The following is a 24,131-nucleotide window of genomic DNA, read 5'->3' as shown; positions in this document are numbered from 1 at the left end:
ACGTGGCCTACAGCCTTACCCCTCTTTTGCGCAGGGCAGCTTTCCTTTGCGTCCATATGGGCAGAGTACGCAGCGGTTCCAGCAGCTCCCTGCTACCCAGTCAGCACCTCCTCGGCCAGTGAAGAGGTCTTCTTCGAGAGGTTCCTCGACCTCGGATGGGGGTTATCCTCAAAGACGACGCTATCAGGAAAGTCCATCCCGCAATGCTAGCAGCACCAGACTCCTTCACCGGCGCCCCAGGCCCCGGCGCAGCAGCATCCACCGGCTCCCCAGCCGACTCCTCAGGCGGGTCCATACCAGCCTCTGCTGCCTCCTCAACCTCCGGCCGCGGTCCCTGTACCCCAGCCTCCGGCACCTACTACTACTCCACAGGATCCTCCAGATCCGCAGGATACGGATGAGGAGGAGGATCCGGACACTCAATCCTCAGCCAAGGCCTTCCACGAACGTTTTGCTGGGCTAGTGGAGTATCTGGGCCTACCCCAACCCGAGGTCGAGCAGCCGGCAGAGGGGGTTCTGGCAGAAGTCCTCACACAACGCCCCTCTACCAAATCAGGGATTCCTATGCAGACCAATGTAGTCTCCCTGGCCAAGAAGGGCTGGCTCAAACCCCACTCGGCCCAGCCGGTCAATCGACGCCTGGACGCCAAGTACAGGCAGATGGAGGGAGATACACTCTTGCTCTCGGCCATTCTCGGCCACACTCCTCAGTGATCGCTGCGGCATCGCTATACTCCAAGCCTCGGTGGTCCTCAGCCTCCTCCTCTGCGGTACTGCTAGGCAAAGAGAAGATGATCTTGGAGGCGTATGTTAAGAAACTCTATTCCAATGTGTCCTTACATCTTCGTCAGGCCAACGCAGATGCCATGCTGGCTGCCGCCAACCAAAGATTATGGTGGGAAATTGCGGACTTCCTCCTGGAACTCTCCAACCAGAGCCAATCACGCTTTTAGGCGGGGCTAGCCGAGGCCAAGCTGGTGGCGCATGATCTCATGGAATCCACATGCAACAGCCATCGCATTCCAGTGACATGTCCCTTGGCAGGTCATAAGCAGGGCGGCCACTTGGGCCTCTCCCTCGGATTTCTGCAAGCATTACTGTTTGGATGCCGGCTCTAGATCTGATACGACTTTCGGACAGGCGGTTCTCAGGAACCTATTTGCTTAAGGAGGGTCTCCTCTCCATCCTGGGGCTACGATCAGTTGTGATCGCCCATACAGTATGGAGGAAAGGGAATGGGACGTAAGAGTAATTATAAGTTACTCACCATAGTGACTAACATATTCTTAGTCCATAGTCCCCTTTCCTCCATACGTCCCACCAACCTTCCCCCTAATAATACTGGTGTCATTAGGCAATGCTAAATCTATTTTCGATGCGTCAATGGAGACTGAGGTGTGGCGCCGGAGGGCGGAGTCAGTTCAGCACATGCTCCCTGGGCCGCACACCCTCGCACCTCTACATTTAAAGGGGAAGGTTTTTTCTGGTGAAAAAGGTTGTCTCCCGTCCGTTGGAAGTTACGCCCATACAGTATGGAGGAAAGGGGACTATGGACTAAGAGTACGTTAGTCACTACGATGAGTAACTTATAATATCTTCCGCAAAACGGAGTACTTCTGAACAAGCAGAGATAGGCATAAGCTTTGATCTGTCGTGCACTTGCCAGTTTGGTAACCCTGCCTGGCGAGTACTTAAAATTCATTTTAGATCAACCCAGGACTGGATATATTTTAAGATCACTTTGGCAAATACCTTTCCAGAGCAGTCCAATAACGAGAAATTGCATCTCCATGCATCTGATGTTATACTGCATTGGATGTCCACTTCACCTCGACGCCAGAGACCAATTTCTAAAAGGTAAGTGAATCAGTTATCGTGGGCTTCTGCAAGGCATGGCACTCCCATTTAGATTTCATATATGCATCTTTTTTCCTTTTAATTTACGTCTTTATAATGCACTCTATTGTAGCGCAAGAGCAGCTTGTCCACTGGTGGCCCAGTGACAAGCTGACTACCAATGATTGTTTAGCTAACGCACACTCTTGGTTGAACCACGCTACCTTTGCTAATATATGAATTTTTTACTGCCGGTCTAGAGTAGATGACAAATGGGGAGATGCCTGCTGCTATCTTCCCAAACTCCAGTAATACCTTGCTATAATGGATACTATCCCTACAAATTTCCCCAATATGAGTATGGCCTCGTAAAGGCCTGGCTTAATATTCTGTTCGAGTCTTAAATACCCCTCCTAGCATGACAGGTTATATCTGCAAGCAGATTAGGGCCAATGGCCTCACATACTGGGTCTAGTTGAACCTGGACAGGAGAGAAATTGATAATGGCCTATGATCACCATCATTGTTCCCTAGGATCTCAAACTTAACTACCCCTTTTCAGTCTGAGGCAGGTACATGAATTGTAACCATTAGGAACCATTAGGCCCATAAAATGTGTTGCCTGCTGGTTGATCATTGGAAATAACACACCCTTTACATGCTCTTAGTCCTATTGTATATAATATGCGGGTTGTTTCAATGGCAAAAGAATGGGTCTTTTTAGGACGGGCAGTTACAATGGGTGGAATGTCCCATGCTTCGTCCCAGATCTTTTCCAGGTCACTTGGGGCTTCTATTTGAAAATTGAAATCCCATACAACTACTATGTGGGTGTTCTTCGAGTCGGACCCTTAAAAGTTCATAGTTCTTATTTATTGTAATCATAGAATTTGGCCTGTTGTATACATTAAATATCACTATGTACTGGCCATCAGGAGTTGGAGCTATCGGGTGTTGGAGATCTGACAGATCTGTTGCCCTTGGTACAGCATGCCAAATTCAAAATGGAATCAACTCTTAGAACTAGTTCACGCCTTGGGTGACCCCTAGAACCATTTTGTGCCTGGATCTGAAAGGACTGGTAGTCCTGCATTTCCACAGGTTCAATAGCCCATGTTTCCTGGAAGAGGAGCTTGTGCTCTTACAATATATCTCCATCTTGTAATCAACAGATGCTTAGATATACCTGCTATATTCCAAGAAAATAAGCTACATACCAACACCTGTTTTGTGATGGTTGGTTGAGCACTTCCCAGATCACTGCTAGTAATGAGGGCAAGAGATATATAAACAGCTGTCTGCACTAATTAATTCCACCCCCCCACCTCTGCCTGTTCTAGTCCCTCTAGGACCCAGCAAATCCTCCTTTGAAGGTGCTATATGTGCTCGTAAGCTTATTGAGGTTCCTGCAGGAGGGTAGGTCTGGTAGTCTATGCCCAAAAGGCCATCGCCAGCTGCTTGCTGGTGAAAATGATTTGAATACAATCAACTAAGCTATGGGGCACCCTTTTTTGCACACACCTTACTATATCCTCCCTGATAATTGAGGCCCGCCCTTTCACAAACCTAACGCAATGGGTGAGTTTATTTATTAGGGAAGGCTGACTCTCAAAAATACCAGGCGGCATCCTAGGGACACCATGCCTTACCACTGATGGGGTCCCAAACCTGGGCATCACCCTGCTCGTATTAAAGGCACCATGCGCTAAGCTTTCTTTATTTGACTTGACAACGCACACCAACAGCGATAGATGCACATAGTGCAATAGCAAGATACAATCCTACATAATGAATACAATACAATGCGTAATGCGTATTTCATACAAATTAATTGGTCAGGGACCAGGTAACACCACAGGGGAGGATTAAAGAGTCACTGTGTGCGGGGCAGTGTCAGGAGAGCGGATGGATGGAGGATTCCGTGTCAGGCTGAGTTCACAGAAGACATGCAACTGTGAAATTTTCCCCATATATCCCTTGGCCTCAAGTGTGGATGCTGCAATGCACCCCAGGACTCCTCGGTGTCCGACGCCCAAGTGACCGCTCGGAGCCACTGTGTGTGCGTGGGTGCTCTAGGTTGGAGCCAGATCCTCAGAATGCAGTGAACAGCTAGCAGCATGCAAAGCCCAGCAAACTTCCTAGAGTCTCCCCCCAACTGGGGAAAGTCGTGGAACAGGCATTGTAAAGGAGAAGGGTCTATTGTATGGTCCAGTATAATATATAATGTGGACAACATTTCTGTCCAGAATTGTGATAGGTGGGAACAAGACCAGATCATATGAATGTACGACGCCTGCTCGGAGCCGCATCTGGGGCAATTGGAGGGAAGGTCACTGAACATATGGTGTAACCTGCTCAGAGTATGATGATATCTGTGCAACACCTTAAACTGTATTAATTTAAACCGGGAATTGAAGGAAACATTATGGGTGCGTGCACACATCCGGGCCCAGCGCACGTCTGACATTTCCACCCCGAGATCCTCCTACCACCTGTGTTTCAGCTTAGTAAATGAGGGAACAGCCCTGGTCTGCAGTAGAGTATAGAGCCTAGACACCTTCCCCTTCGAGGAGTCGAAGGAACATGGCTCAGCTATTATGGGTTCGTCAGGTGGCACTGTAGGGAAATTAGGATATTTAGTTTTGAGATTTTTCCGGAGGGAGGAGTACTGCAGTCAAGCCGATGGTTTCCGTTTAAGGGAGGGCGGAAGATCTGACCATTCAAGGAAGTTGCCCTATAAATAAAAATCGCGGAGTGCCAAGAAGCCCGCATCGGCCCATCGGGTCACGATGGATTGAGACGCGTGGAACCTCTGGTAGGAAATTCCAGAGCGGTAGGTCTCTGTGAAAGTGGTGGGGTGTGTCCAACAGCCTCCAGAGTTTAGTGAGGGCCAGGGAGGTGCTAGCTACTGGGTCTGCTGATTAAAGGTCAGCCGGGGCGGGTTTGAGAATGAGGGAGCAAATTTTGCGGTCACTGACCGCCAGTTTCTCCAGCCGGAAGTGGAGGGGGGGGGCTAGGGGTCCGACTTGTTAAACCAGTGGGACGTGAATTGGGATTGTGCCACCAACCAGTATCTGAGGAAGTCCGGAGCGCCGAAGTCTCCACATTCCATGGGGGTGGTTAATGTTAGTTTGAGTCGGACTGCCCCGGAGTGCCACAGAAAAGTATTGATTGTGCGGCGTAGCGTCCGGAAGTAGTAGTCACCTGGCCAAATGGGAAGATTAATGAAGCGATATAGAAGCTGGGGTAAGACCACCATCTTAGCCTGCCAAGGAGATAGGGAGCCTTGCCCAGCTTGTAGTTTTAGTTGCTAGGTTTGTGAGATAGTTTAGGTAGTTGTCCTCACGTAGCAGCTCCGCGTGCCGGGAGACCACCACCCCGAGGTAAGTGAACTTATATTGGGACCATGTGAATCCCATTAGGTCAGAAGGGGGTTGTGTATGCTTGGTGAGTGTCATGATGCCTACCTCTAAGGAGCCAGGCCGGGCCCAGCAACCCCAGAGGCAGACATCATTTTCCCCAGGGAAGTCTCAGCGGGCCCAAGTCGGGGCCCTTTGGACTCAGTCCTGGCGCCTTAGGCGCCAGGCTCATAGCGGACCCCAGTCCTGGCGCCTTAGGCGTCAGGCTCATAGAAGAGGATATGTGTTTAAGTGCTTGGGTGCACACTTACCTGATGCAGACCTTGCTGCTTCATCCAGGCCCTCTTGAGGCCTGAATGGGACTAATTAACCTGTAGGACTACTTCACCACCCGGGTGTGGTCGGGGAAGGATACATACCTGATTGGTGGAAGGATACATACCAGGAACTTCTTCCAAGGCTATTTAAACCCCACCCGAACAGCCACACATGCTTCGCGTTGTTCTGCCCCTAGCAGCTGGATGCTCACCGTGTCAGCTCCTGCATCCTGACTTCAGCCACGCCTGCCAGCACTCTGGAACACCTGCAAGGGGAGAAAGGAAGAGAATAGGAGAAGAAAAGCCCTTACCTGCTAAATCTGCATCCCGGAGTCATTTCTCCAACGGCCCTGAAAAGGAATACATCATTTTAAAGGCATTTCGTTTCGATCGCTGCAGCGCTGCATTTTACTCACCTTTGCAAGGCGCTTCCATCTTCAGCAGCGATCTTCCGGATTCAGCTACGCCCCGGCGCCTAGAGGAAAAAAGACAAGAACAAAGGTGAGAGGGAGAAAAGGAATAAGGAAAGCTCAGTTTCCTTTTAAGTCTTACCTGTTGGATTATTCCCACTGCATTTCGGGTCCTGCCGCTTCCTGGCATCTCCGGACCCCAGCCCCTATGGGAAAAAAGACAAAGACATTGAATGAGCGAATGCAAAGACATTACCTGAGCGCTCATCCAGAACTGTTTCACTTCGGGTCGGCGCCATATCTCCGGCACTCCGAACCCCGGCCCCTAAGGGGAAAAAGACATAAGCATTAGCGCTTGCTGCAATTGGACAACGAACATTATTATTAAGCTTGAACTTTTGAACAGAACTTTTACAGCGCCTTACCTGAACAGTCAAGCTTACCTGAACTCCCATCAATCCTCAATCCAGTGAAGTAACTGGGTTTCAACGCGCCCCTGCATCAGAAGCAGGATGGAGAGCTCATCCTTCCAAACCCTAAGGTGAGGCTTCACGGGGAATCGTGGAGGAGGTATCGTGGAGGGTTGGAAAGGAGTGGGAGGCTTGAGCATTGTTCCACAGTTGGTAATACTCCCTTTTCACGTACAGGAGGGTATCCAACGAGCCAGGGAAGCCAGAATAGAGGGGCCCTTCCTGTCCATCTTCAGAGTTCTGCGCCTTCGACGCCGCGCCTCCGTGGGAACCAGGTGAGCGTTACAGTGAGCCGGAACAGGACAGATTTAGAGCAGTTCACCTTCAGTCCGGAAATGTGTCTGAACCGGACCAGATCCTCCAGAATTGGGGCAAGGTTGGTATCTGGAGAGTGGATATACATTAGGGCGTCGTCTGCATATAGGGAGACTATTTCATACTGGCCCGCCGTTCGCAAACCCCTATGAGCATGTGATTGACGCATCATGTCTGCAAATGGTTCCATGGCTATAGCGAATATCAGTGGGTAGAAGGGGCAGCCCTGTCGCCTTCCTCTGGCTATCTGGAAGGGAGAGGAGCATCTGTCCTTTGTGCGGACTCTGGCCGATGGATTTGTGTAGAGTAGTTTAAACCAGGATCGGAAGTTGGGGCCGAATTTGCATTTCTCTAGGATTCGCCTTAGGTATTCACATGATAGTCGAAGGCTTTTTGCATATCTAGAGTGGCTGCCACTGCTTGAACTTTCGGGCCGATTCTACTGATCACATTAAATAGGCGCCTAAAATTGAGGGAAGTGGAGCGGCCTGGGACGAACCCCGCCTGATCCGGGTGAATTATGTGGGGGATAAATGAGGCCAGACGCCTAGCCAGTAGTTTGGCATAGATTTTGACATCACAGTTAATTAATGACAGCGGTCGGTACGAGCCCCACTGGGTAGGGGGCTTGCCCGGCTTCAGTAATACTGTTATCATTGCTTCTGGAGCGAGGGGGTGGGGGGGAGTGTGCTAACTTCACAAGCCTACTCCCATAAGGCCAATAGGTGTGGGACCAGAAGATTTATATCGTTTATAGAGTTCGATGGGGAGGCCGTCCGGACCAGGGGCCTTGCCAGATGCCAGCGAGTCTATGGCTTCTGAGAGTTCTTCAGGAGTGAGCAGGTTCTCGAGGGAAGTTCTGGTGTCGGTGGAGAGGGAGGGTATCTAAATAGGATTCAATCTCTGATATTCGGGCACTATCCGCTCTAGAGTACAGGGAATTGTAGAACGTGAGGAATTCCGAATTAATGTCTTGTGGTGAAGTAGCCAGTGTTCCGTCAGGTTTCTCTATCGCAGGTATTTTGGGGGCGCCAAATTCACGGCGTAGCAGTCTGGCCAACATACAACCTGGTCGTTCTCCCTCCCCGTATCTCCTTACCAGATGGGGGCCGTCTAAAAATGTAACCTACCGCCCGGCTAGGCTTCGGAATTTGTCCAGCTCTGAGCCCAACTGCGCTAGTATTTTAGGGGATTCATCAAGAGCATATTGAGCCTCAAGAGCGGCGAGGGCTGACTCGGTGCTTGTGATGTCTGTGCGGATCTCTTTCAGGATTCCACTACACTTGGAGATGGCAACGCCTCTAACATATGCCTCTAACATATGCCTTAAAGGATTCCCAGAGGGTGGCTTGTGATGACAGTTAGTATTGATTTCAAAGAATTCCTCAATGGAGGATTCCAGTTCAGAGCTAACCACCTGGCTCTGTCAGTCTGGGCCCCAATTTAAGGAGATGACCACTGGTGAGTGGTCAGATAAGAGTGCGAGGGAGAATTGATAATTGTGATGGGGATCTAATCAGTATGTCCGAAATAAGCCACCTGTCTATCCTGGAATGGGAGTCGTGTACAGAGGAGTAGAAGGAGTGTATGTGCATGAGTCGGGGTACATGAGTCGCCATGCATCCACAATCGATAAGCGAGGGAGTGTTGTCAAGATGGAGCTGGCTGCCTTGGAGAGCTGGCGGGGTCTTGAGCCCGATCTATCAAGGTAGACATCTAGTATAGTGTTAAAATCACCCCCCCCCCCCATATGAGGGGGATAAGGGGAAACCCTTCTAACACAGAGGCCAGGTGTAGGTAAAAGTCAGGGTCATCGATGATTGGGCCGTAGATGTTTAATATAGCCACCTCTTCATTTTGTAATGTGCCAAGGGTTAGTACACATCTTCCCTGTGGGTCTACCCATGAGTGAGCGCACTTAAACTTCAGGCTTCTGTGTATCAGAGTCTGCACACCACGGCTCTGGGTGGAATAATTGTTGTAATATCTCTGGGGTCCCCATCGTTAAGCGAATTTCTCAATTTGTTCAGAGCAGGCATAGGATTTTGACGCCGTGGCATTCAGCATATAGCTGTATCTGTCACATCTTTTTATGGTTACCCAGACCTCTTACATTCCAGCTCATGAAAGTTATGTTATTATCCAACATTTGTGTGGTGATGTTGGTTGTAATCTAACTTACGGCGGGGTGGTGGCCAAGGCCGATCCGACCTGGGTGGATTCATCACTTTGCCAATATAATCGCACCCCAGTATCGCAGCATACGTGGCATCTCTTGTGGTCGTCATGTCTTTTTTAACATAACTCCCCCTCCCCCAACCAGAGGAATGAAAACCCAACATAATCTCAACAACAACCAGGTCAGTGGCATTTACGTCTGGGGGTCTGAGAGCTGGCCTGGCGGTACTACTCCGGACTGTGTTTTTTCAATGATTAACACTAGTGTTGTAATTGTATACCTGTACTATAAATATGGAAATATTTCAGACCACATTGAATGCAGAGTAAATGTTAGGACCTGTTTTTGGGTGTTGTATATTTCAAGAGTCCATAGAAATTGAAATCTGTCTGTAAATAAGAGATATTGGGGGTGTGTGGCTAGCGCCATGTGAGGCAGACTTGCTCAATGGCAGCTCTGGCAGATCCGGACATAGAGAAGTCTCCTAAGTAGACCTATAGTGCGGTAATACACTATATTTGCAGGAATAAAGCTATGGGAAGCAATATGGCAGCTGGATGGCGAGAAGTGGCGTGTTATTGGACTTTGTACAGTCCGCATTGCTGTGTAGGAAGGAAGCCAGTGAGAACAAAGGAAACCGCAACGGGACCTGTGGCACTTGGCCCATAAATGCAGTGAGCAGAGCTGCCCAGCTGTAGCGGAGCACCCCTGCCGGGTGCGCCACACCAAGCATTCAGAACGTGGGAGTCTGGGAGCAGCGCCCTGCGAATTGCTACTGCGGGGACCCGGACAGCATTACGAGGAGGCTGTGACCAGGAGGGACGGGACGGGACGGGACGGCCGAGACGTAGCAAGTGAGCTGCGGCATACAGCAAAGTATTGCCACGGGTCGGAAAGCAGACAAAGAGGGATACAGCGATGGAGATCCTTCCATGCCCAGGAGTAATCTTAGAGCAGTTGATGATCAGACCAACTATAACGGAGCCAGCAGCGATTCGAATTAACACAGCGGCGGCAGCTCGCCAGGGGAAGGAGCCCATGGAGGACACCGGAGAAGCTGTGGTGCGAGAAGGACATGCTGCGCGGCAAAGAAGCGGCGAGGAGTCGGAGGTGGCCCAGAATTTCAATTTCAAGATTTAGTCTGCCAGAAAAGTACTATTGAGTCAAAGGAAGATCATGCCGCAGCGCACCGGAGTGGCCACTTCTCCTGCAGGGCCAGTGCTCTGCCCAAGGGATACGAAGTGAAGATACCAAATAAAGGGAGCCGACCAAGAGTCTGAAGCCCCATCCATGTGTACCACATGAACGGATGACAGCTGGTGCCCAACAGGCCCTGGGTAACGGGAGACAGTCTAGGCCAGCGGCCTGCGGACTGCACCCAGTGTGAGTGCAAGGCATAACGCCCAGGGGAGGCGAGCCTCCAGAGGCCCTGTGAGACAAGGCGGCAAGGTGTGCGCAGTGTACAAAGTCTGCGTGCTACTGCGGGTGCCATAGGTTTATGCACAGGAGTAGTGCCAACAGCAAGAGAGGTGGACAGGCGGCCACATGTAGAAGGCCCATGTATACCCAAGCAGTGGCTATATCAGAGAGACCCTGCCGGGCCAAGCTGCTATAGGTCAAGAAGAATACCCTTACAGACCATGCCCCTGGGAGAGTGCATAGGAGCCATTGCACCCACAACTGGCACCATGACAGAGCATTGCCCGTGAAACGAGGTATGATGCTTGAGTGAAAGGAACACTGCTCACAATTAGGGGAAGCAAGGCAGCCGTGCAGACTGCTGAGGCCAGCCGTTCAATAGCTCACCCACCCTGGCACATCGGAACAGGGAGGATAACCTTAGTAAGAAGGGGTGCAGCAACTACATCTTATGAGTGGTGCCCTGGCGACCTTACAGTGAGACCAAAACTGCAACACGAGCTACGCTTGGAGTTCACCGCGGATCGTGCTTCCCCTCCTCCAAGCAGGCGAGGACAGGGGATGCCACAGGATCTGCAGTGGACGATGACGACTAAGAGTCGTAAGGCCAAGCCGAAGCACACCACACTGTGGAAACCTTTGCTAAGGGCCAACCGTCAGGAAGAGGGCAAGGAGACTATAGATAAGGAGCAGTTGTCACCACCATGAAGTATGGCGGAAAAAGGGCGGCAGCAGCAGATCCTAGAGGCCATTGTGGCGCTCCAAACAACTCTGGAGGCCAAGATCGACACAGTGGCTATCGATGTGGCACTATTGCGGCAGGACGTCAGAGCGATGGCTGAATGCAACGGGAAACTGGAGGAGCAGGTCAAAGAACACAGTAAGTGAGGGTGCAAACGACGAAAGATAGCGACATTCTCCAACAGAAAGTGAAACTGCTGGAGGACAGGGCTGAGGAGGCGGAAGGTTGGGCACGAAGGAACAACATCAGGATCGTAGGGCTGCCGGAAGGTGCGTAGGGGCCCGATCCCACCACGTACATTGAGAATATGTAGATCCAAGAAATGGGGGGTGGAGGAACTCATGCAGGGGTTTACGATTGAGTGCATCGTTCCTTCATTAGAAAACTGCCACCAGGTGCCCCGCCAAGGCCTGTGATAGCTAATGTACTGAACTATAAAGACAGAGAAAAGATCCTGGCCTTATCCAGGGCAGGGGGGACGATGCAGAGGTCATCAACGAAGATTTCAGTGTATCCAGAAAAGAAGGGTCCAGTATATCTCGACCAAGGCCAGGCTCTAAAAAGCGGGCCTGAAGTATGTTATTGTATCCTGCGAAGCTAAAGGTGATATATAATGGAAAAGTTCTCTTTTTCGAGACACCGACTGAGGCACAGGACTGGATGGATGGAGCACAGATACCGGATATGCGGTACCAGAATCAACATACCTAGGCGAGAGGATGAGTGCCGGGCACAGACTGCTATAACAGAACTAATACTGAAGGAATGATGTGTAGATCTGTGGTGTATAAACAAGCTTAAGCCACATAGTGACTGGAATTTGAGTATTATGGAAGTGATAAGATATGTTAAGTAGGTAACGGGAGCGACACAGTGGGCACAGAAGCCCAGTATCGGGAACGCCGAGAGCAGACCCTCCCCCCATGGTGGGACAAGGTGCGTTTGAAGTTGAAGTTGGAGTGGAGTTGGAGGTAGGGATGGAAATGGGGAGCCTGACACACAAGATACAAAGCTGCATCAAACTCTTGCTGAGGTGGGCAATAGGTTGGTGGCCTCCTTGAAGTAATATCTTAATGGTGGACAATATTAAGATCATGGCATGGAATTTCCGGTGGCTTAATAATTATGTGAAACGTAGAAGAGTGTAAATGTATATCAGGAGGAATAGGGTGGGATAGCCTTACTGCAGGAAATGCACTTAGATTTACAGAAGCAGAAAAACTTGGCAAGAGCGTGGGAAGGGGTAATGGTGGGCTCTGCTTACTCGACATATGCAAGAGGGATCCTTGTATGGGTGACCCGGCTGTCCCACTTAAAGTATTGTTCACGAAGACGTATAACTAGGGCATGATGGCAATGCTGCATGGTATATTAGAAAACCGCAAGATATGTATTGTGAGCACATATCCCCCGAACCACAATGCCACAATATTTTTTAGATCGCTGTATGCAAGATTGGGACATTACCGGAGCGGGACACTGATTTTGGTGGGCGGGGGGGATTTTTATTGTACATTAGACCCTTCTGTGGACAGATCAGATGAGAAGCACAAGCGGCCTTCTCCTCCAGATACACTCACTGCTGAAGCACTTCCAGCTGTGAGATCTATGGTGAGCACAGCATGGGCAAGGCCGGGAATATTCTCACTATTCTGCCCCGCATAAGCTATATACGAGAACCGATTTAAATTTTCAGAGGCGGAATATCTGGCCAGGGTCCTGTCTGACCACTCCCCATTGGTAGTGAGGTGGCGGGTGTCTGCCCCAAGACCACCCATACCTACTTGGAAGCTGAGAAGCGAAGCACTGCTAGACAAAGCATTTGCTGAGCACATTCACAAGAGGGCAACCAAGTATATCGAAGTAAATGGGGGAAGTGTACAGAAGATGGGTACGGTATTGGAGGCGTCCACTGTCATCAGAGGGGAAATGATTGCGGAATCAGGTGGCGTGCAGAAGGTTATTGTTAAGGAACTACAGAACATGGAAGAGAGGCTGAAGGTATTGGAGGGGGGAGGTGAAAGTGCACAAAGAGCATGTTGAGGAATTAATAGAACTGAAACAGGCATGTCTTAAGCAATGGGATAGATGGGGTAAGTTCAACTATGCGAAATACCTGGAAAGGAGCCACGCACACGACGATAAACCAGGCAGAATGTTAGTCTGGCTGTGTAAGCGAGATAGCACCAGATTCCCCCTATGTTACATCCAGAACAGAAACCCAGAGGAGATAAACACACAAGCAGGAATCAACAAGGATTTCACAGGTTATTATAAAGCACTCTAAAAGCTAAACCTTTGGCAAGTGAGGAAGGAGACCTGCAAGATGTACTGGATCGCATTACCCTGCCCAGATTAGATGCACTACATGCAGAGGACCTGGAGGCATGCATACCCCAGAGGAGGTTGTGGGCACTATTAGAACACTGCCTATGGGTAAGGCCCCAGGCAAAGCTGGACTCCCCAGCAAATTCTATAAGACCTACAGAGATAAGTTGGCGCCACTGATGGCCAAGATGTATACATACTGCCCGACAGCTTGCGAGAGGCCTTGATAGTACCACTATAAAAACAAGATAAGGTGGGCGCGGACTGCGGTTCCTATAGGCCACTGTTGCTGAACCAAGACAGTAAGATACTCACAGCGATCCTGGCAAATAAGCTTCGCAGGGTGATACTTGTGCTGATACACCCAGATTAGACAGGGTATGTACCGGGAAGGAACATTACAGAGAACCTTAGGAGATTGCACCAAGTGATCTACAGCACTGGCGGCCACACGGAAGAGTGTGCGGTTGCCTCACTAGACGCAACTAAAGCATTCGACTCGTTACATTGGGATTGGTTGTACGCCTCAATGCCAAAGATGGGGATGGGGCCACAGTATATGAAATGGGTGAAACTGATATATACCGAGCCAATGGCCAGAGTCTGAACTGGCAGCATATATTCAGACAAGTGACAACTATATAGGGGCACGAGACAAGGCTGCCCACTGTCCCCAATGCTGTATATCATAGCGGGGGAACCCATAGCGGCGTAATTTGAGGCAGGAATATGGCGATGCGAGCATTGAGACAGGAGTGCGGGGGTTGCAGCATGTAGTGTCTATGTATACAGATGACATGTTGCTGTATCAGAGTAACCCAGAAGTGAACCTACCATACATCCTGGAACCTGGAGATGTTGGATAATTTTAGTGCACTGACTGGCATTAAGATCAACGGAAGTCCTGCTTATTCCCGCTAGCTGCAATGGCGGAAAAGGAATTGCCGATCCTCCCTCTGCCGTGTAGTAGGAACTCCTTTAGATACTTGGGGATCAACATTTACCGAGACCCTGCACAGAAACACACATTTAATACGGTAAAGGCCAAAAATGGACTGCTGAAATCCATGGAGTTCTGGAGTAGGCTACCCTTGTCCGTATTGGGCAGAGCAGACTACTGAAAATTGTGGCGCTCCCAAGACTCGCGCAGTGTTTTGGGAATGTCCCCTAGAAGTTTTTCTGAGATTTGGAAAAGATATGCATGGAGTTCCTGTGGCGGGAGGGGAGATACAGGGTGGCCCAGGGCACACTGCAAAGACTGTATGTACAGGGGGTGGATGGCATTATAAATACCAAATTTCAAGCTGTACTTCCTGGCATGCCAGCTGCGGCACATAGTACAGTGGATGGCAGATGACCCCACGACAAACGGCGATGTTGCAGCCGGCCATTAAAGGAAGATACCTAAGGCACCTAATCTGGATTCCCCCTGGGGTACAACCTGATTATCCTTAGCTGATAGAACTGGGCATCCGAATTTGGAGGAGGGCTTGCAGAATCGTGGGACTGGCGGATCCCCTTTCGCCGCAGGCGCCGATCGCGGCAATTCTGGAGGGCAGACCAGGAATCGGGGGAATGGTGAGAACAAGATGGGAGGAGTGTGGGGTAGCTACGGTGGGAAACCTGAGAAATGAGAGAGGTTTGATGTTTGCAGAGTTGCAGGAAGCCATGGGTATGCACAGAGGCCAGTTTCTGATGCATCACACGGTGGTAAAGTGCTACGTGACAGATGGACGAGTATATTGAAACACTACTAGCGGTGACAGAAGGCGGACACGTCGTCTCTAGGATCTATGAAGTACTGATAGACCGGAATTTGAGAACGGAATTGAAGTGCAGAGGCAGATGGGAAATGGAATTAGGGAGGGTGTTTGAGATAAAGAATGGATGGAGGTGTAATTGTATCACAAGAAGGTTTCCAGAAATGCCAGATGAAAGCTAATACAACTGTATATTACCCAAAGAGCACACCTCACGCCAGCCACTATTGAAACCTTCAAGGGCGCGAAGAAACAAGTATGCCCTAAATGCAAGATGGTAAATGCGGGGTTGTTGCACATGTTTTGGGGGTGTCCAACAGTGCAGGTTTCTGGGAAGAGGTAGCACGCAAAGCACACCAAGGCGGCATAGACCTGGATATCCTTACCCCTAGAGGCTTGCATGCTGGGCCGAGAAATGTGAAAGACAAACCACTAAATAAAATTAAATATTTGATGTACATACTAGCTAAACTATAGCCATGAGTGGAAAGATGCTAATGGGCCGAGCACAGGTGGTTGGTGGAGCGAGCTGGGAAAATGGGTCGCTGCAGAAACCGGAGCATGGGACAGGGCACTGAGTGAGCAACTAATAGAACTGGGAATGGATATTCAGCAATGGATAGCGTTGACTGCAACTCTATTTGCATGTGATGAGGAAGGAGAGACCACACAGACCGCACGAGGCAGAACAGATGCAGACTGATTAAGAATGTATAGCTGGATATGTGAGGTGCAGGCTGAGTTGGAGGGGGCTTGTAGTAGAGTTAGTAGTTGTATACCTGGAAAGTTGCAAAAATGATGCATAACATTGAGTGTTATTGTTTGTTGTGATATAAAAATTAAATAAAAAAAATATTCTAAAAATAAAAAAATAAGATATTGAAGGTCATGTATAATTTGACGCCAGCAATACAACCCACTGTACATCATAGGTTGTCACCATGGAAATGTATCATCTAGTTTCTAATGACATTCATCCGGTCCCACTCTTTCCTCACTAAACTGCCACACCATGTTTTTTTCCTACATGTGTTCCTGTACTCTGAGCTGTGCTTTGCAGCCTGTCTCTTAACTTGGTTAGTTGGATATTATGGGGTGAAAGTTCCTCCCTGCATGGGTCCTGAATGTCTGTATTTATGGAGTGGTTTTTCAATAGTGCAATCCTAGCTGACTAGTAATGAAGCAATGTGCAAAAGGGCCTACTCAATCACTTGAGGGCAGGGGAAATTAGTGATGGTGGCATCAGCAATTCATTTGTTTGTGTCCAATGAAGTGTAATTTTAAAAACCACATTTAGTCCCGTCCTGAAGGGCAGGAGACTGAGCCAGTCTGATCGATGAAGGTTGTTATTCTAGCCAGAGAATGCCCTTACTTCTGGTGGTAGATTGGGCTACCAAAATGGTGAGAGTTTCAACTAGCTATAATGGTGTTTGCAGGTAGGCTTTCTACCACAAGTCAAGGGCAGTTAAGTCTGACCAGGATCTTCTGACTTTTATTTATCTCTGCATCTTTGAGAGCCGGAACCTGTGCTATAGGTAGAAGGCAGCTAGTCTTTGGCAATTGCAACAAAATGGTTCTCAATCTGGCTTTCCGTTGCATTTTCATCCTTTGTTCCAAGATTGTATTGGATATTGCTTCAATCACAAGATTTCCTGGGTTTCTGAGGAAACACGGAGTGGCTGGTCCCTGCTCAGTTTTTTGTTCTTGAAAAAATCAAATTCTGCTTTTATTCCAATGGGATTGGAGCGTTTACTGTAGAGGATGTTGTCACCTGTCCATTTCACTATTATTGCAGGTATCTATTTTGTGAGCTTGTTTGTGGGACTTTTTGTACATGTTCCTGGTGTGGGCATTTGCAGATCTTTAGCTTTTAAAATTTCTATGGAGAGATAGTTTGTAGTGTGCAATACTGATAAGGCCACAGACCTCCCTGTAGTTCAAATAATTAGCTTTAGGGGTTTGTTAGCTTTTTAAATGAAATATGTAAAGTACACACTAACAATATTTTCTATCCTCCAGTTGCCTGTACATTACAGATTGCCAATCTGTTTGTTATGGTTGCTACATTTTTTGAGTATCGTTTGTAACAATCGAGCTTCCCTCCTGGATTTGTCTAAAAACAAATGCTAGTTCTCCCATGCCCCATTTCCATTAAGTGCAACTTTGAGACTGCTGTTTATTTCTAAAACTGAGACTTGTATGTGATAGTAAAGTAACTGTTGGACATGTATTAAAAGTCGCATGCAAAAGTGTTTTTGTACCCTCTACAAAATTATTTTACCATTTGTGTATGGTTTCCCTAGGGTGGCAAAGAGTATCTAATGCGTGCTCACTTTGGACTGCCAAGCGTGGAAGCAGAGGATAAGGAGGGAAAGCCACCAATCAGTGTGAAGTTTGAGATCCCATACTTTACTACTTCAGGAATTCAAGTTAGTGTCCCATGGTTTTTATTTGGTTTTGTGTTGTGTAAGTTTAATATATGGTATGGCTGGTGTTGTGCGTTTTATGTATAGTATTACTCTGTTTGGGTTTTGTATTCACCACACCATTTATGTTCTGTATTTGTAAATCGTGCTTGTAGTAGATCAATATGACAGGCTGCAGTGTATCTGTTTCAGATGATGGACTTTTTACAAATTCGTACTTTTTAGGATTACACCTTTTTCAATCCAAACCTATATTTTTCTCTGCTTTAATTCTGGATCATTTGAAAGAAAAACATTACTCCCACACCCTCGGACAAGGGGTCTGCAACCTATGGCTTTTTGTACTGTCTCCTATTATCCCTCATCATTGCCTTTGCTCGATAGGGTTGATGGAAGTTGTAGCCCAATGCATCGGGAGAGCCAAAGTTTGGAGACCCCTGCAGAGTAAGCATGGGAGTCAGGGAAGGGATCTACCCATGTGGCAATCTTTAAATGAAGGGGCTGGTAGATCATGCTGCCTGTTAGGCATCCCCATGCACCAATATGCTAACGATACTCCAATGTGCATGCGGGTGTCATCTCGGTTTAATCTCAATCTGCTTGAGAGGTCCCGTCTAGAGATTGATTGTTAGATGACTCTCCAGTCCCCTAAACACTTAAAGACTGAGTGTTTATTATTTGATCACGACAATCCACATTTTGTGTTTTTTCCTGGTTCAATATTTCTCTTCCCTGATGTCCGTTCTTTTGCAGCTTAGGTTAAATCTACAGAGTTTTACTTGGGTCCTTACTAATCTTTAACCCTGCACATAAATGCACTGGTGAAATCTGCAAATGTTAATCTTTTATTTCATCATTAAAACCTATCCTATTCCCGATTTCGGTCTTCTTTTGCTCTCTCAACACAAATGCCTATTCTTTCTGGTCTTCGTTCAATAGCCCAGGAGCAAAGCAGTTGTCTGTGCAATGGCCAGGTTGACAGATGGGGAAGAACATTTGAGTCATTTGCTCCTTTGCTCAAGCCACACTGACTTATGGATGCCAGAATCGGAAGTAAAGCAGTATGCCTAACCCATACGTATGTGCATGCTAGATACCAAGTTTATTCACATAAAAGAATCTCGAAAATATGGCAGACTGCTGGGGCTTTGGAGGCTAGACCTCTGTCTGGTGGTGCTGAATTTTTGTGGGTACTTCAAAGCTACTGCTCTTTTAGGAACTGAGGTTATAAGTTTAAACGCTTTACCAGTGTCTCCTTGGCAGATTTCAGATTTGATCCTTTTGTTTCTAGCTAAAGACCTGGCTTTTGGCCCAGGTTTTTAGTTATTTTTACTTTGAATTTTTACTTTAGTTGCATTTTTTATTTCCTTTGCACTTCATTTGCGTTTCAGTGTTTTAGAAAGAAAGCAAATCCTTTCAACCTTGACAATGTATGGATTATGGTGCCAGACTGGCTGGTAGATACATAGAAAATAGCTAGAATAAATTCAGGGAACCCTTGGGAAATGGGGTACAGGTAGAATAGTTACAACTGCTCCTAATATCAAGGCCAAATGCCGATCATTCTAATATAGACATTGGTTAGATGGAGACGGTGTTATCAGTCTGAGCATTTGACTGATGGCATTTAAATTATGAAACCACATTTGTGTGAATAAATACTTTAATTTGAAAATGAAAACACTAAATGTGTGCTTTAAAAAAATATGTATATAAGCAATTCGCGTCTTTCTTCAAAAAATGGGCTCCTTTGATTTTTCATGCATATTCCCCTTGGTCATTAAATGGTCAGACCTTTACTCGCAAGGATTTGTATTTCTGAGGCTTGTGGATCTGCTTAGAATCACTTTCAAAGTGCCCACAGGGCAAAGGGAGGGAACAAGGGAGTAAAGATAAAAAATATTAAACGGTGGAGGGAAAAGGAAAAACGGACGTACCTACTATGCCTTGCGAGTATGCAGAACGTGCAAGTGCAGCAAGGAAGAGGGCAGAGTGGGTAAGTGCTGGAGTGCCCGTTTGAAGTGCATGCTTGAAGTGCGTGGTATGGTGAGTGCCTGCTTTGCATAGGCTGACATCTAATGGCAGGAGCAGAGTATTGCATGACTTTTCGAAGTTCGAAAAAGGACGTCGACTGGACACGTTTTTGTAATACCTTCCCTAGTGTGACTTGTACTGTACCCATGGTTCTTTATGTCGAGGTCCCTTGGAGTGTTTTTTTTCCACCATCGTGGTCGGTCACTTTTATGCAGAGTCTGTAGCTTTTGCTACTTTGACTAACTTGTTCATTGTGAAATGTCTCGCGTCTTTCGACGGACACATCCTCAACGCACATTTCTGCAAGTGTTATTTAATACCATCGACTGAAGACTTCTACTAATTATTCTACGTCTCGATGACTGGCATCGGCCTACCGAGTTTCGGCCTTGCAGTAGGGAGAGTGGGGGGACTGAACATTATTTTTCTCTTATAGAATGCATCTTCTCACTTCCCCTTTCTACTACATTTGTCTGGCTGCCTTTACTTTTACATGTCATTATGGAAAGAACTCTGTCTGTCGTGCAATAGGAAATTCCTGTCGAAAGACGCACATAGTTTGTAACCCACGGTCTTCCCTGTGACTATGCATCCAGAGAGGCGTGCATCGTGTAAGCCCTTTTGGCCCAAGAAGCTCAAAGGAAGACTTACTAAATGGTAGGCGAACTATGCCATGCAGACTGAGTCGGGAACTGCCACACCAGTGCCTTGGCATCAGATGAGGAAGACCAAGGCAACTACGGCTCAGTTCCGGACACCGAAGATATTCAAGAAGAGTCAGCAAACTCCCACGTGTCAGTCCTGAGCCACGGTAGGCAGGCCCAGCGCACTGCTATGGGGACAACACCTGGCAACAAAAGACACATGTACACTCTCCATGGGGGGGCCACAAGCACTGTATGCACACATCCCCAAGCCATTCTTCGATGGATACAGCAAAAAAAGGCCACACAGCAATAGAAGGCACTTCAAGGCCTTCTGACGCCATGCATCATCAACCCACTGGGCTTCTGCTCTTGTGTCCAGCGCATGGCAGTAAAGAAAAACAAGTGCCGATTGCCATGGAAAAACCTTAGAGGAAACATGTTTTGCATCTGTCCAACTCAAAAACCTGCTATATTAACACAGGAAAACGCACAAACTTCTCAGGAACCCTCCAGAGACACCCTAGCTTCTACACCTGTTAAAGTGCTTCATCAACACCCTCTACACAAAAGACCCCGGAGTAAACTGGGGCCACCTCACCTGTCTCTACAGAAGAAAAAGCAGAGTGATGGTCCAGAAGCTATCATTTTTCTACTTGCAGAAACTCCCAAAACAGATTCATGATCCAGGGAGCATTTTGGGGAGACAGTGGACAAGGTTTTCTCCTTTGTAACCTTTATCGAATGCTACCCTGTAAGATGGAAGTCTCTACTAGAAGAAGAACCACCAGCAAAGTCTCCAAGGTCACACCCATTGCACACATCGCCCACTCATAGCATCATTGATGTAACTGAGCAGCCACAGCATGATATTTTCCAAGATCGCCAGGATGATCATAACCAGGATCAGGATGATGACGAGGGGACATGGTATGATGATCCTACCTACTATGACCCAGAAGTTACTATTTTACAGTCTCTCCGAAATCACTGCTGAAGTGGAAACCACATCTCCAATTGACGACCAACTTTTATTCAATGATCTGCGCAAAGAAAGCAGCAAAACATTTTTAAAAAAAACCCCAAGAGTCTTAGTTGGATCAGGGACTGAATCTAAATGAGTTTGCACTAGTCCAATTGTGCACTGTTGCAACTGGCTAGCAAAGTAGCATTGTTCGCTATGCGAGTAGTGAAAGCTGACGATTTGGCTACTCTCTTCCCAAGGGCATGAAGCCTTTTACACTATCAAGTGGTGCTTCAGCATTAGACAACGGGGCACCTGCCTGTTTTCTGATAGTAACGACAAGAGAATCTGATTTGACATGGTCCCTAATAAAGAGAGGATCTGTTTGGGTGGGTTTAAAAACATATTCTACACTAGGGCTAACTGCATGTGTAAGGGGCAGTACGGTTGGTGATGCTTTAATGCTCTTCTTAATGGACTGAAACAGTGGTATAGATTGACTGACTGCTTTCTCGTTTAAAATATCATCCACATAGATCTAAAATCCTTAATCAGCCTGGCGGGTGAAGAGCGGAAAATCCCTTTGAGGGAAGTGGCTCGACAAGTGGAGCCGTCTGTTGCAGTCCACTATCTAATCTTGGCAGTGAAGTTTGCAAAGGACATTTTATGAACCTTGTGAAGCATTTCTTTGGCGGCAAAGGTACTGTGCCTTTAATTACAGAGGGGACGCAGTGTTGAGCGAGAAGTGCTCCACCCCCCTGCTGAACAACAAAACCCAGCTGGACCGCGAAGCGGCTCAACAAGTGGAGCAGTCTTCAGTCTGCAGTCCGCAGGTGAGCAGTGGGAGAGACCATTATTGATCAACTTTGCTGCCGGGAGCCATAGTCAGATTGAATCCGCACTTATTTTAATTTATATCTGATACAGAACAGTGGGCTATGGTCACGTTGACTGCCTAATCAATTAAATAACAGTACATTACCATACTATGTCATTTACTGAATCTCACAAGGAGCGACGGCCCACTCTGGAAGAGTGTTTATCAACTAATCCCAAAGCCTGGTAAATGAGCATGGAGGCTGCTTGGCGTAAGTCCTTTGATCCACACGGCGGGGGAGGGGGGGTTGGTGGAAAACTACAAGAATCTTTAAAGGCAGCGTGGCCGAGAGTTGGCCGCTTGTGTGCTTCAGAACTGACAACACTGGGCAGAGCTGACACCCGAGATCATGGGTGAACTTAACGATATGGCCTTAGCCCCCACTGCTTCGAGTCTGGCTGCCGCTCCAACACTTGTTAGCTGCCCCATAAATGTGAGGGTGGAAATCGATGCTAAAACCGACTCAACCTGCAATATTCTGGAGCCTCTTAGTGGAAAATTACCTGAACCTTTACCCACAACACAACAGAGGACACGTTTACACCAATTGAGGTTGCAAGAGGGGCTAGAATAGAAAACGGGGGTAAACCAGCCTGAAACTGTTTATTCAGGAGGGCTGTGAGTTATCTGCTTCAGAGGAAACCAGGTGTCAGGAGACACTGACACAGCACGTGCAGTTGTAGTCTGTAAGGATGTGCCCAAGGTATATACATTTGGGAAATCATAAAATGAAGGGTTTATGAAAATAAAATGCCAAACATCTCGCACAGCCGCATGGAAACCCAGGGGTCTGACAGTAACCCTTCAGGTAAAGCAGCGCTTTTTTTACTCACCAACAACCACAACAGTGGCTCCTAGTAGTGAGGAGACTGGTAGGAAAGCTGCTCTGGTCATCGACAAATTGTCCTCTACTGCTCAATGAACTTCGTTAATAGTTAACAATGAGGTGGAGAGGGTACGTATCTAGCACGGCGCCGAAGGAGGCGACCCATTTGCGTTGGGTTGCCAAACAGTCCTTCAAGGATGTGCCCCAACCACCCCAAGGTGCAAAAGGGGAGGGTCAGATCAGGACAAGGACATGTGGAGTATGGTGACTCTACCCCGATTAATTCTATGGGGGTATCGGAAGCCCTGAAGACTAGGGATGTTATGCAAGCTCAGGACCCACGGCCACACTTATCACTCACATGTTGAATGCGGCCAGTATTACTGTTGCACACGCATGGAAAACTAAAGAGGGTCCGGTTATAGCCATGTGGTGGGTAAGATTATGGGGGGTGATGGCTATGGAGAAAGGACAGCATTAGCCCTTGGCTCATACACGAAATATTCAAATACCTGGCTACCGCTGCATGAATTCATGAATGATGGGGAACAGATGTTCTTTAAACCTAGATTGCTCCGGGCAGTATCTATTATTTGAAAGCTATGAACATCATGTTGAAATGTGGTTCAACCAGTTGACCTCTTAAGGCAAGGACAGAGTACTTTCGTCACCTATAAGTTGGGATATGTGTTGGGGGAGGTGAGTGGTGGGGGGGGGGAGTTTTAGTTGTTACAGAACTGGTTTGTTAAAAGATGAGTAATGTTTTGCTGATGCCCATGTAAGGGTAAATGATTTGATATGAAATAAGGTATGTTTGTCATCACTTATGGTTATTGATGTATCTATTTTTACATTGCTCTGAAAATCTAAATAAAGTTGATAAAAAAAAAAAAAGAAAATGTGTCTGATCAGATGAAAGACCTAACAGTAATGGCCATGCTTCACTCTAAAATGCTTTTCTTTGACAGGTTCATTACGGCTCTGCAGGGAAACCTGGATAAAAAATTCAGAACAAATTACCAATATCTTAAAGAGCATACCTGGCCCTATAATCAAGGAAAAAAACAAAAGGTGATCTCTCCCTGAATCAACAGATACCGATTTATGTTGCAACGGGCAACAGGAAATATCAGCCCTTATCTGACAGAAGTCGATGACTGCCTGGAGATCAAGGCCTGTCCAATTACTTCCAATGAAATTACAGGGAAGATCAATGGTGGTAAGA

The 24,131-nt window shown here is 47.6% G+C and overlaps 1 protein-coding gene across 1 annotated transcript in view; it reads left to right on the top strand.

Moving 5' to 3' along the window:
• Positions 1 to 24,131, top strand: part of LOC138573254 (AP-1 complex subunit mu-1) — a 629,275-nt gene that overhangs the window by 446,499 nt on the left and 158,645 nt on the right. Inside the window, exon 10 of the mRNA XM_069649323.1 lies at positions 17,439 to 17,564. Coding sequence (XP_069505424.1) covers positions 17,439 to 17,564 — 126 coding nt within the window. The remainder of the gene's footprint in view (positions 1 to 17,438; positions 17,565 to 24,131) is intronic.

Source organism: Ambystoma mexicanum, chromosome 1p, assembly GCF_040938575.1.
Source record: "Ambystoma mexicanum isolate Mex_15411 chromosome 1p, UKY_AmexF1_1, whole genome shotgun sequence".
Taxonomy (NCBI): domain Eukaryota; kingdom Metazoa; phylum Chordata; class Amphibia; order Caudata; family Ambystomatidae; genus Ambystoma; species Ambystoma mexicanum.
This window is presented reverse-complemented; position numbering and strand designations above follow the sequence as displayed.